General features: G+C 63.6%; 2 protein-coding genes across 3 annotated transcripts; one reads left to right on the forward strand and one right to left on the reverse strand.

Moving 5' to 3' along the window:
- The first annotated feature begins 1643 nt into the window (after positions 1-1643).
- On the forward strand, positions 1644-6297 carry RGS19 (regulator of G protein signaling 19). The gene is made up of 6 exons (XM_004716026.2): positions 1644-1988; positions 4024-4120; positions 4282-4400; positions 5392-5466; positions 5574-5808; positions 5889-6297. Exons 2-6 carry the CDS (start codon positions 4091-4093, stop codon positions 6078-6080), a joined length of 651 nt encoding a protein of 216 aa, XP_004716083.1. The 5' UTR covers positions 1644-1988; positions 4024-4090; the 3' UTR covers positions 6081-6297.
- A 387-nt stretch (positions 6298-6684) lies between these two features.
- TCEA2 (transcription elongation factor A2) lies at positions 6685-11949 on the reverse strand. 2 transcript variants are annotated; one of them, XM_004716054.2, is made up of 10 exons: positions 11874-11949; positions 9971-10033; positions 9793-9898; positions 8756-8843; positions 8054-8184; positions 7851-7907; positions 7463-7617; positions 7228-7374; positions 6968-7039; positions 6685-6856 (listed from the first exon to the last, which is right to left on the reverse strand). In XM_004716054.2, the coding sequence occupies exons 1-10, from the start codon at positions 11943-11945 to the stop codon at positions 6848-6850; spliced, it is 900 nt and encodes a 299-aa protein (XP_004716111.2). In that variant the 5' UTR covers positions 11946-11949; the 3' UTR covers positions 6685-6847. The 2 variants fall into 2 exon arrangements, with proteins under 2 accessions (XP_004716111.2, XP_045152901.1); XM_045296966.1 differs by lacking the exon at positions 11874-11949 and adding an exon at positions 11533-11846.
- Between the last annotated feature and the right edge of the window lie 6 nt (positions 11950-11955).

Below are 11955 nucleotides of genomic sequence, written 5' to 3' on the forward strand. Positions count from 1 at the left end.
ACAATCAAGATCTCCTCAAGGAGAAGGCAACTCTGCATCAGGCTGACTCAGGTCTGCTCCCTGCCAGGTGGCCAGGGGACAAGCCCCAGCCAGGCAGCAGGCATAGGTGCTCACGGAGAATGCTCAGACAGGGGGCTGCGTCAGCATCTGAGGTGCCAGTGCTGAGAGAGGGCTGATGTGAGGAGTTGGGGGGCAGTCCAAAAGCCAGCCCCAGCATCACCAGCCACCTTTGACAGGTTGCTGCCTCCGTTTCTCCAGGGGAAGGGTCACCTGTAAAGGGGAGAGGAGAGCTGCCAGGGGTTAGCAGGGCCTAGGGCATCTGTGAGAGTCTGTCCAGCTCCTGGCCTGAGGGAGACCAGCTGGCCCCAGTGGCCAGAGGGGGAAGGACTCCCTGCACTTCCCTGGGGTTATAACACAGCCAGATTGTGACTGTCACCTGTAAAGATAGGGTGATAGCCCCTCCCTCTCTGCACTGCCCCCTGTGCTAAGCAAGCAGCAGCCACCTCTGGTCAACTGCTGGCCCTGCCCTGTGGTGCCCAGACAGACACTGCCCAAGCCAGTGAGGGCCAGTTGTGGGCACCTTTCCCACCCTGCTCCCTGCCTGGTCTCACTGATGCTCTGAGGATAGCCAGCACCTCCTCCTGTCCTCCCCTCCCCCCTTTGCCTGTTTCTCCCACACCCTGACATCTGCCCATTGAAGGTGCTCCTCTACTCTCCTCAGTTCCCTGGTGCCTGACTTGGAAGAGCCTCCCCCCACTGGGGTCTGGACGTGTGGCCTGCACTTGGGCAGAGTCCTGCCCAGCAGAGGCCCTTCGAGGGAGGCAGCAGAAGGGCAGCAGGCTGGGTCACTGTACTAGAAGCTGTCTCCACCCTGACCCTGGCCCAGAGTATTCTGGGATAAGGAGCTTCACTGAGAGGGACAGGACACTGGTGGCAGAGGGCACCATGCGGGCTCTTCAGGTCGGGCCAGTGAGTGCAGAAGTGCCTGCAGGTGCTAGCACTACACAGTTTACTTCTGTAGACTCCACATCCTCGAGGGGAGGAAGGTGCGATGTGGCCCAAGGCAGCCTTTTCAGGGACTGTGTCCTTTCCAGAGCTGGACAAGCGGCACCTGGGGCACCGGGCCTGGCGGGGCTCTCATGGTGTCTCCAAACTGGCCAGGAGTATCGTGGATACCCTGTACGATGAGGCCAGTAGAGAAGGGGGGTGGGGGGCGGGAGGAGACACCGCGCACACCCCGCCAACGCCAGCGCCCACTTTTCGCGTCGCGTGGCTGGGCGCAGAGGGGACTGCGGGGGCGCCCGGCTGGCCGGCGGGCGGGCGGGGCGGGCGCCTCCCGCGCGAGGAAGTCCCAGGCTCGGCGCTTTGGGGAAGTGCGGCTGAGGATCTGCGCATGCGCCCCGCGCCCCCTCCTCGAGCTCCGGCGGGACCTCGCGGCGGGACGGCGGCGGCGGCGGCGCAGCGCCCCCGGGAGAGTGGCCGGTGAGTGTGCGCGCGTGCGCGCGTACCCGGGATGGAGTGGGGGGGAGGGGACGGAGAGTCGGGGAGCCTGCGCCACGGGGCTGCCCCCGGACTTTCCGCCCAAGCCCACGTGGAACCAGGGCCGCGGCGGGACCAGACCCCCGTGGGGGGGAGGGGCGCAGCACCGGTTCCCCTTTTTCTGCAGCTTTAAGTCCGGGGAGCGATTGCTCAAAGGTGGGGGCCGGAAGGACCCAGGTTTCCGCGCCGCCCGCCCCACTCCTGGGCGGGTGGGGAGGGGCCCTCCGCCCCCACCCCAGTTGGTCTGGCTGCTGCTCAGCCCTGGGAGGCGGTGAGGAGGCGCTGCGCCCCTGGCCAGGAGATCAGGACCCTGCGCCGGCCCCCCAGACGCCCAGGAGAACCTCCAGCAGTCTGACCGGAGTTCCCGCAGCAGTGCACGCCCCTTCAGAGGCCAGGGTGGGGCCAGAGCGAACCTGGCCCCTCCCGCCCCCACCCCACCTTGGTCACTGGTGAGTGGGACGCTCTCCCTTGAGTGGGGGGCGGAGGCGGGGGCGCTCCCATCAGAAGCCAGGATCAGAGGGAGGAGGAGTGCCCCCCCCCTTGCAGGGCCAGGCTGACTTGTGGGTCACCAGGGCTTGAAGGGGGCCAGGCTGGGGTTCCCCGCAGGCTAGCAGGAGAGGGTGGCAGGAGAAGACATGGAGTGGGATAAGAGGGAGAGGCTCCTCAGTCAGCAGCACCCCCTACCCAAAGGTTATGGCATTTCTTTCTGGGATTGTCACATTTTCTTAGTCTTTTTTTGGACTGGGCAGCCGGGACGTTCCTTTTCCTTGTGTGGTGCGGAGCTGCAGACTCTCCCAGGGGAAAGTCTGTCCCCAGGGGCCGGCCTGGCCGCCTGTCCACACTCTCCATTGCAGCCTTGGGGACAAAGCCTTGGGGCTGGACAAGGGGAGGAGCCCCCAGAAAACCAGCCTGAGGTGCATGGAACACTGGTTCAGACCCCATACCCGTTCAGGAGACAGAGGAAGCAGTCCCCCCGCCCCCCCCATCCACAGATGCCCCAGGGCATGGAGTGGCCTCAGGACCTGAGGAGGCACAAGGAGCCAGGTGTAGTGACCAGGACAAGGGCCTGGGACAAAGGGACCTACACCCCTGCACCCGAGCCAGGTCTACCTCCTCCAGTTCAAAGCAGGCTGGAGCCAGGGAGGGGGTGCTGGGTCTGTCCCGTTCATAGCGGGGTGGCGTGCAAGAGGAAGTCATTGCTGTCTGGGGGCACAGCTCTCAGACCACACCCCTTCCTCTCCCTAGAACCCTGGCCCCTGGGAAAGGGTGCTGTTTCCCCACTGGTGGGGAGGGGGGCTAGCAGGCCCCAGTGGGAGGGCTTGTCACACGGTCTGTGAAGTGGAGTGGACAGTGAAGGCTGAGATACCAGAGAACCCATGCTCCTTGCCCATCACAGCTGGCCTTCACATGCCCAGGTCCAGGGGACCTGAGTGCTGCCACTCTGGGCTCCCACAGCCACCCAAGGCCCTCACCACAACCCCTGCCCTGGAGGCCTGAGGCGAGGGGAACCACAGAAACCGTGAGCAGTGGAGTTGAACAGGCCAGAGCGGTGGAGGACTAGATGCAGGCTGGGGCCATGTCAACCCCCCCACCCCCCACCGCAGAGTACAGAAGTCCGAGGGCTCTCCAGCCTGACCCCTGTCTCCACCAGCCACCCCCACACTGAAGTGGCTGTCAACATAGGCAGCCCTGCCCAAGGTGCAATGTAAACTCAAGGCAGGATGGCCTGGGTCAGGACCCCTTCCCTGGCCTGGCCCCCCCAACTTGGCACACCCTGCGGTGGGGCACTTGGCCACAGCGGTTTCCGCTGTCGGAGGCAACTGGCAGGCAGGCAAGTGGGGGTGCCTGGGAGAAGCTGGGTGAAGGGTTAGAAAACAGTAGAGCGGGTTAGCTCCTAGTGGGGGTGGGAGCCTACTGGCAGGGACAGAGCTGAAGCTGGTAAGTGGGCCTCTGGGCCAGGACAGGTTCCTCCAAGATGCCAGCACTTCACCACTGCCAGCACCCTGAGGAAGTCCTGTGTAGAGTCGCACTCAAAATCTTCCATGCTGCAGACCCAGTCTGCTGCCCTGCTGGAGTCCCAGGTCAACTGTCAGAGTCCTCTGAGGCTCACAGGCAAATTCCAAACTGTCTGTGGAGAGCCACCCTCCCTGGCCCCCACAGGTTGGACAGAAACCCAGCACAAAGGGAACCAGGGGCTCTGAAGGTCTGACCAGCATCTCATGACTCTCGGGAGGTCCCCGCCGCTATGGGCAGGGCAGAGAGTTGGAAACCAAGAAAGAGGAACCCTGGCTTCCGGCTTCCCGGGGCTGAGCCAACGAGGGCGTCCCGGAACCTCCCGTGGGGGCGTCCAGGGCTCCAACTAGGATGAGCTGGGGCTGGAAATGGGGGGTAGATGCAGTGGGAGGAAGAGGGAGGTTCAAGCAAGACTCCAGAGCTGGCAAAGTCCAGGGTCTCAGGGTCTCAGTCAGACCCCTCTCCCTCTAGAGCCGTGGCCAAGGTGAGGATTCCGGAGCAGCACGGAGCCTGGGGGACCTTCCTGGGAGGTCCACCCATGCCCACCCCGCATGAGGCTGAGACACAGGTTCGACCCTTCCCCTGGGGAAGATGAAGGGCCTGAGCTAGGGAGGGGGACAGGAGATGGGGATCCCTGAGCACTGGGGAGGCAGGAGGTTCTCGCTCCAGGGAGCGTGGCCCCTGGGACAGGTGGCTTGGGGGCTAGGGCTGAGCCACCATCCCCCACAGCACACAGGACCAGAGGAGGCAGACCAGCCTCCCTCCATGTCCAGTCTTGATGTGGCCTCCCCAGCGGACCCCCGTAACCCCTGCTGCTTGTGCTGGTGCTGCTGCTGCAGCTGCTCCTGGTATGTGTGGCTCGGGGTGCTGGGGTACAGGGGGCCTGTGGTAGGGTCTGGGGCCTGTGGGCCTAGGGTGGAGAGCCTGAAGTGGGGGGGGGGGGCTCTTGAGTACAGGGAGCCTGAGGTTGGGGGTCAGGGGACCTGAGGGGCTGGGGTATCAGGGCCCTGAGGTGCGAGAGACCAGAGGCACAGGGAGCTTAGGTTTGGGGGCCTGTGAGCACAGGGAGGTAAGGGGTGGGGGCAGGGGTGGAGGTGAGCAGGGTGGGAGTGCATGGAGGGTGACCCTCTGGAGGCTTTTGAGGTGCTGTATGGGCTGCAGAAGACCAGGCCTGGCTCGAGGCTCATGTCGGGGCTGCACCTGTGTGTATGTGTGCCTGGGGCTTGGGCACCGGCTAGCACAAGGCAGACTGCTCTGCAAGTCAGGTGAGGGCCGAGGAGGGGGTGAGTGGAGCCCAGGATGATGGAAACTAGCTCGTACAGTGGGGCAAAAGGCCTGGCGTGGTGTGGGTTCAGCTGGGGCATGGGGTGGGCCATAGGGACCCTGGGACACCTGCCCAGAATCCAGGCTGAGTGCAGGTGGGGGGCATGGTGCAGCAAGGGGTCCTCTGCTGGGAGGGGACTTGGTGGGGGGGCAGCATCTCTGGAGGCAGGATGTTGCTGAGGTGGTGGTCTAGGACAAGGGTCATTGAGTGGCACAGGACAGGGAGAAAGGAGGTATCCTTGGGTCACCTTGCAATCAGGCCTGCAGATTGGGCCTGGTCAGGTCCTCGATACCCCAGGAGGTGTGTGTGCAGAGCCCCAGCTGGACAACACTAGCCAAAGCCCATGGGGGACGGCACAAGAGTGGCCCTCCTTCCCAGGAGCTGCCCCTGTGCTAAAGCTACATATGCACCTAACCCTGAGCTGTGTCCACGCCAGCCCTGGGCTGAGGGCCACGTGTGCACGTGCACGTGGCATCCCATGAGCCCAGGCAGTGGCCGCCTTTCTCTGCCGTTAGGAATGAAGGGAGGCGGAGAGCTTGGCGGGCCTCTAGGGAGACCAAGTTGCAGCCCCTCCCCAGCTGCGAAGCCTGGTGAGTCCTCCCCTGCCTCTGTGGGCATAGGGTGGGTGCAGGCAGCCTGCGCACCTGTGAGTCCGGGCCACCCTCCTGACGGTTGCCTGCTCACCCACCCGCCACAGCGCCCCGCCAAGCCTGGAGGAGGTGCGCAGCTGGGCACAGTCCTTCGACAAGCTGATGCACAGCCCTGCGGGGCGCAATATCTTCCGCGAGTTCCTGCGCACGGAGTACAGCGAGGAGAACATGCTCTTCTGGCTGGCCTGTGAGGAGCTGAAGGCTGAGGCTAACCAGCACGTAGTGGATGAGAAGGCGCGCCTCATCTATGAGGACTACGTCTCCATCCTGTCCCCCAAGGAGGTGTGCACGCAGCAGGGCTGCCAGACCAGGCGGATGGGGGAGGGTGCCACCTGCTCCCCTGACTGGCCATGTCCCTGCAGGTGAGCCTGGACTCCCGCGTGCGCGAGGGCATCAACAAGAGGATGCAGGAGCCATCTGCACACACCTTTGACGAGGCGCAGCTGCAGATCTACACGCTCATGCACCGGGACTCCTACCCTCGCTTTCTCGGCTCCCCAGCCTACCGTGCCCTGCTGCTCCAGGGGCCCACACCGCCCTCCTCGGAGGCCTGAGCCTGCCTCCTGCACCAGGACCCTCGAGCGGGTTCCCCTGGGCTTCTCTGCCAGGCGGCTCTGCTCTGCCTCCAGGCCCTGCCCTGCCAGGTCTGGAGCTGCAAGTGTAGGGGCTCTTGCTGCCGGCTCCTGAACGGGGAGAAGGGGCCCTCCCAGGAGGCATCCTTGGCCCCAGAATTGCCTTTGCAGAGAACCGCACTTTTCTACCAATTGGGCGCCCCCCCCCCCCCCCCCCCCCCCCCCCCCTCCCAGCTGCCTGCACCAGGACTAGGCTCGGGAGCCCAGGAGCAGGCTCACCGCCACAGGAGCTATGTCCATTCTGCTCAAGGGCTTGAAAGCTGGGACATCTTGGCTGTGTTTTATCAAAAAAAACAAGTCTTCATATTTATCTCCACCCACAGCAATAAGATGCCTTGTTAGTGAAGCTATTTTGAAGCCTAACCCTCAGGTGCCCCTCCCCCTCGGCGTTCCCAGGGACACAACAGCCTGCCCCCACAGGCTCCAGACACTCCCCCTCCCCCCAAACACACCTGGAGCACTGGGGACCAGAGGCCTCCTAGAGGAGAGGCAGAAAACCCACTCAGAGGGGGCCAAGAGCATCAAGTGGGCAAAAAGAAACATTTAATAATCGGAGCCAGAGGGGACGTGTTCTCGGGCAGGGTAAGGGCAGGCGGGCAGGCAGGCGGCTTGGGGCCGGAAGGGGGCAGCACTGGGTCTCCCGAGAAGCCGAGTGGATGGGCGGGAGGGCTGCAGATCCGCACTTGGGCTCAGCAGAACTGTAGGAGGGCCAGCCCATGCTCATGACCCTGCCTGATGCGGGGGAAGGTGCAGCCCCCCAGGCCTGGACACCCCACAGTGTGCCCACCCAAAGCCCGGGCTCAACCCACCTTCCAGCGGTTTCCACACTCATTGCAAACAACGAAGGTGGTCATAGGCTCATCAGAGCTGCGGGTTTGCACCTGGGGGAGGAGTGTACCTGGGGTGAGAGGGCTCCCTGGGCTGCAGAGAGACCACTGTCAGAGAGGAGTGGTGCCTGGTGCTTATACAGATGTGGGCGGAGTCAGCAGAGCCAGGCGGCTCAAAGGCAGGCTGATGAGCCCACCAACACTGCACAAGGTAGGGGAGTGTGTGTGCAGGAGTTGCCTACCTGAGTGTAGGTGCAGTTCTTCCTTCTGCACCTGTTGCAGGTGAAGAGGTCAGTGTGGGTGCCCCCCATGCGAGCCATCTGGTGCTCACGGATGGCCTCTCTGGTCATAGCCTTCCGGATCTCCTTCAGTTCATCGCTGGCCATCTCCTGGGGCAGGGGGTGGGGGCGGGGGCGGGCCAGCAGTCAGCGGCAGTTGTGGCAGCAGCCCACCCACCACCCCACCAGCCCGGCCCACCTCAGAGGTCATCTCTGCAATGCGCTGGGGCTCGATGGTGCCTCGCAGCACGCTCCGCCGCAGTCCGGGGTTCTTAGCGTCCTTCAGGTTGGAGATGCGGCTGCGCACGCGGTTCTTGTACTTGATGTCTGTGCTGCCCACGTCCCGGAAGATGAGTGCAGTTGTTAAGGGTTCCTGGGCATGCTGCACCCTGAGGAGCTGCGCTGGGATGGGTCCCACGGGGCAGTCACCCACCCAGGCCTGGCAGCAGGCAGAGGTGCCCTGCCCCCTGACCACTCCCCACTGAAGTCCAGACCCACCCAGGAAAGAGCCGGCCACTCCCAAACAGGCACAGAGGGATCTGCAGTGGGGCCCCCTCCTCCACCCCTCCCCACCCTAGGAAGGATATACTCCTCAATTTGGGCTGATAGGTGCTGGCAGTCGGCACCGATGGCCACGTGGTCCTCTGTAAAAAGCAGCCCCCACTAGCCCTTGAGGGCCTCTCCACCACCCACCACCCCAGGCCAAAGACCCTGCCCGCTCCACATGAGCAACAGTGGCCGGGCAGGGGCTGTCCCTCAAGGACCCTCTCAGGTCGGGCCTGGGGCTCACGATCAGTCTGCAGGGCCTCGGCCAGCATCTGCCGGCACTTGTTGCGTACAGCATCGCAGCTGATGGGCGTCGGGGGGAATGTGGTCATCCGGGGCGTTGGCAGTGTCCGGGGCGGCTCTGGCCTCTTGCAGCTGGAGAGGGGCAGGCCATGGGGCTCAGACCCCGGCCTCCACCAGCAAGAGTACAGACTGCAGCCCCCACACCCTCAGGGAGACCCAGGGCACCACGGCCATCCCTGGGAGCCACCCCCAACCACCATCACCCCCACTGACAGCAGCCACCACCACAATATGCCAGGTGAGGGGCAAAGACCCCATAGTCTCAGGGCAGAAGCAGGCTCCAGGTCCCCAGTAGCCCCTACCAGGTCTAACACCTGTTGGAGCACTCCTCATAGGCCAGGCCCCACTCAGGCGGGTTGCCCAGTTCCTGCCCCCACAGGGAGCCAGGGATGCTCCCCACAGGAGGACTCACTCCTGGGGCAGGGAAATGTGCACTGATTGGGGCTGCTGCACCTCCTCCTCCTGGCCCCTTCCCCTTGAGCCCCCAGCCCCGACCATGCTGGGCAGGGAGGCGGCTCACTGACTCTGAGCCTAGAGTCATGGGCAGGACTCCCCGCAATGAGAGGGTCTGAAGGGAGCAGGGCCACCCACAGCTGCGGGAGAGGATTTTGAGCGGGAAACTGAGCCCTTGCCCCAGGAGCACCTGGGGGCCTTTGCCTCGGAGGTGGCCTTTGCGGGCGGTGAGGCCAGGGACGTGTTCCTCCGCTCCCCGGCTTTCGAGTCTGAAGTGTCTGCAGTCACCCAAAAACAGTGGGGAGTGGCCTCACAAAGCGGCCTGGGACAGCAGATGGCCACCTCCTCAGGGCAGGCCCAGCCACAATGCAGCCCCAGAAGTCACCAGGGTGGAGAGGCTGCAGGAGCAACTAAGACAGTGGTTCTCTTAGCATTTTTTCCTAATGCTGTGATCCTTTCATACCGTTCCTCAGGTGGTGACCCCAACCATAAAATTATTTTCGTTGCTACTTCATTACCTGTAATTTTGCTACTGTGATGAATCGGGCGACCCCTGTGAAGGGGTCACGACCTACAGGTTGAGAACTGCTAAACTATGAGCTTTGGGCCTCCAACTAATAGCACTCTCCCAGACCCCTCCACCCTGCACCACCCCCCTCACTTGGCACCAGGGCTCCCACATTGCCTCTCTGGGCCAACAAGCCACCCACTGGGGCCCAAAGGTGTGAGAACTCAACTGTGTTCAGGCCCTTTGTGGGAGCCATCAGAGGTGTGAGTGAAGCCCAGCGGTGGCCCAGGGCCTGCATGGGGACCCCTCCCATACACAACTAGTGCCCATGTAGCCCCAGAGCTCAGCGACAGAGGGGTCTCAGGTGAGACTGAGCTCCCTACAATCCAGGGTCCCACATCCCCAGAATGGAGCCCGTCCTGCCAGCCTGCAGCTTGGTGCCCAGCTGCCGTGCCTGTCCTGTCCCTGCTCCAGGAGGCCATCCCCCTTGTCCTCCAAGTAGCCTCCAAACCCAAGGGATTTGTCCTCTTCCCTGTCCCCCAACCCCAGGGCCTGACCAACCACCCTCTGTACCCCCCAGAACCTGACTGCCTCCAACCCCCGACCTTCCCAGAACTTGACCACCCCAACCCACCAGGAACTGACCATCTCCCCACTGCCCTGAGGTGCCCCTGCCCCCCAGGATTGGGTCACCCCTGCCTGAGGCCGGGATCCCGCACCCAGGAGCTTCTTCCAGGACTTGATGAGAGACTTGGAAAGTGCAATGACCTCCTCATCCGAGCTCTGCTTTCGGAGGGCGTTGACGGACATCCCGATTCGTGTGGACTAGGGGAGGCAGAGTGGGGATGTCAGAGCGGGGACCGTGCCCTCCCCACCACCCCCAACCTGGCTCCTCACCTGCAGCAGATGCAGTGTGACAGGCATGACCTTCAGTTCCCGCAGCAAGTCCATGGCTCCTTCCTGGGGGTGGGGCCTCACTTAACAACCCCCGTGGACAGTCAGCCATGCCCACCCAGCTCCACTGGATGTCACCGGCCAACCTGGGACCCCGGGCAGCATCACCCCCGGACACAGGTCCTAAGGCATTCCCTGCATCTGTCCCCAGTTCCAGAATGCAAGACAGCCACAGCCCTTCCCACCAACCCCAGACACAGTGGCCTGAAAGGCATGGGGCAAATGTCAGGCTTCTGACTGGCTGCCAGGCCTCCAGGGACCCCACAAAACTGCACACCACATGGTCCCTCATCAGCCAGCCCTGCCTCTGGGAGCCACACCTGGGCTCAGCAGCCCCTCCATGAACACAGTGCTATAACCACTAACCGGTGCACCCCACTGGGGCAGCTCCAGCAGTAGCCCCCTGGCCCCCTTCAGCAGGCTCCACCCCTGGACTGGCCATAGGGCCCTCTCAGAGGGAACAAAGGGTTCTGCCTGGTCGAGTGGGTGGTGTCCCTTCCCTGTCCCCAACCCCTCAGAGTTTCTATTCCTCTGGTGTCTTCACCTGATAACCGCCCTCTCCCCAGCTCTGCTGAGCCCCTCCAGGCCTCCCCTACAGTGTCCCCCACCCCCACCCCCCACCAAAGCCAACCACCCAATTCATTGCTATGGGTTCATTCCAACTCACAAGCACGCACCCTACACAGGGCTCCGAAGCGGTGACTCTGTACCAGGGAAGGCTGCCCCATCTTTCTCCTGAGCAGCAGCTAGTGACCCCTCATAGTTGGCAGCCCAACACTTACCAGAGCCCTCAGGGCCCCTTCCTGCCCCCAGGGGAGGCCCCAAGAGATGCCTCCCAGGGTGTACAGGGCCCCAGTGCCTGCCCAGTGGGGGAGTGAGGGATGAATGAGTGAGCGGCTGAGAGGTAGCACCTGAGTCAGTCACCAGAACCCTGAAAGGCCACCCCACACCCCCACAGCACAGTGTAGCCTAAGATGGGGGCTCTGCCCTTCAACGGCCTCCTCTTGAGGAAGGAGCTTCGCATCCTGGAGGGAGAACAGGCCTCTGGAAGATTTGCTGACACTTGTCCCTTTGTTGAGCCTGTGTCCTACCACCCCCAGCTGGAAGGCCCAGCATGGCCTCCCCACAGGGTAGGTCCTACCAAGGGCTCCTCCAGAAGCTTCCAGCAGTTGCCAAGGTCATGAAGCTAGGCCGAGGGGAGAAGGGAAGGAGGGCTCTGAACCCAGAACCCCAGCCCTTGGGACCCTCAGGAAGGCTGGAGCACAGCCTACCAGAGCACACCATGGCTGCCTAGCAACCTGGGCTCCCCTGGGGCTTGCACAGCCACCCACCCACCAAGAGCGGCAGAGTCTGGTGAAGGGGTATGGTCCGATAGAAATTAGGGGAGGAAAGAGACGCCAGCTGCAACCTAAGAATGATGGGGGACCAGGGAGGGGCAATGGGCAAAGGTGGGCATTGGGCCTCAAGTGTGGCTGGGAAGGAGGCAGGGGAACCGCAGCACCTACCAAGAGGGGAGAGGGTCTCGGTGAATCCCGGCCAAGGAGGGTTTGAGGTGGGTGGGGAACCTGGAAGGGGGCGGAACCCGGCCTGGCGGGAGTGGGGGGTGGTCTCAGGCCAGAACGATGGTTAGGAGCCTAGGGCCGCTCTGACGACAGCCTCCTGCGGGGTGCGGAGGTGAGTAAAGGGCCGGGGGTCTCGGTCTTGGGCAGGGGTCTCTCTATGTCCCTGGAGTTTCTGCCGGGGCGGGGCTCATCCTGCCCTCCAGGGGTCTCCCGGATGGGACCGGGGCTCGGCGGGGACTCCGCGGGGCGGGGGTCCCGGGGTCCTGGCGGCCCACGCCCCTCACCGCGCTCTTCTTGGTCACCATCTTGTCCAGCCTTCGGGCAATCCGCGCAATCTCCTCTTCATTGCCCATCATCGCCCGGGGC

Source organism: Echinops telfairi, unplaced genomic scaffold (assembly GCF_000313985.2).
Source record: "Echinops telfairi isolate 266 unplaced genomic scaffold, ASM31398v2 ScPeMD7_7414;HRSCAF=8452, whole genome shotgun sequence".
In the NCBI taxonomy this organism is placed as follows: domain Eukaryota; kingdom Metazoa; phylum Chordata; class Mammalia; order Afrosoricida; family Tenrecidae; genus Echinops; species Echinops telfairi.